The sequence below is a fragment of the Sinocyclocheilus anshuiensis genome, unplaced genomic scaffold, assembly GCF_001515605.1.
Source record: "Sinocyclocheilus anshuiensis isolate Anshui unplaced genomic scaffold, SAMN03320099.WGS_v1.1 C32113582, whole genome shotgun sequence".
Lineage (NCBI taxonomy): Eukaryota > Metazoa > Chordata > Actinopteri > Cypriniformes > Cyprinidae > Sinocyclocheilus > Sinocyclocheilus anshuiensis.
This window is the reverse complement of record NW_015611074.1, coordinates 1-702: the sequence shown is the minus strand read 5'-3', so window position 1 is coordinate 702 and position 702 is coordinate 1. Positions and strand designations below refer to the sequence as shown.

General features: G+C 40.3%; 1 protein-coding gene across 1 annotated transcript; it reads left to right on the top strand.

Annotated features, from left to right (window-relative positions):
* Positions 1 to 16: 16 nt before the first annotated feature.
* On the top strand, positions 17 to 692 carry LOC107682359 (pecanex-like protein 1; the record flags this gene model as incomplete). Its single annotated transcript, XM_016478622.1, has 4 exons — positions 17 to 71; positions 166 to 319; positions 406 to 438; positions 538 to 692. Coding segments are annotated over exons 2-4 (332 nt in total), but the record flags the coding sequence as incomplete, so codon positions are not given.
* Positions 693 to 702: the final 10 nt, after the last annotated feature.

Here is a 702-nt window from a genome sequence, read left to right as displayed (position 1 = left end):
CTAAAGGTTTTTCCTGGGAAATGGGTGAACATATTGTACGATCGCCTAACCTTGATTGCATTATTAGACAGGTGAGTGTGACACTGAAAGTGTTGGGATCCTTTTTAGATATTGCATTGCTATTCAAATAACACAGGAATAGAAAGATGCGCATTGTTTTTGCAGGAACGAGGATATGACTGAGAACATGGTAGCTGTATTCTTAGCTTTCTTGGTGGCTTTTCTGGGGTTTGTGCTTTTAAATGAGGGCTGTTTCAAAGACATCTGGGTCTTTCAGTTCTGCCTGGTCATTGCTAGCTGTCAGTATTCCTTGCTGAAGGTACCCCGTTCCTCATTTTACAGCCTGTTTTTGCTGAAAATGAATCTACTGCTTGTCTGCCTGCTAAAGCCTCTTATGTTTTATAGCGTGTTCAGCCAGATGCGGCTTCACCTACTCATGTGAGTTTACTAGAGAAGAATTCAAGTAAATTTCATATCATTTTTATTTTTAACAGGATGAAGAAAGCTGATACAAACAGCCTATTTTTTTTTTTACAGGGCCATAACCAAATTGTCATCTACAGTCGTGCTGCATATTTCTGTATGTTCTGTGGCCTTATTTGGATTTTGGAGATAGTATTGAGAACACCAGACCTCCCTGTGTCCACCGTCTATGGCATCACAATAGTAACGTCAGATGCCCTTCAGTACCTGCAAGACATT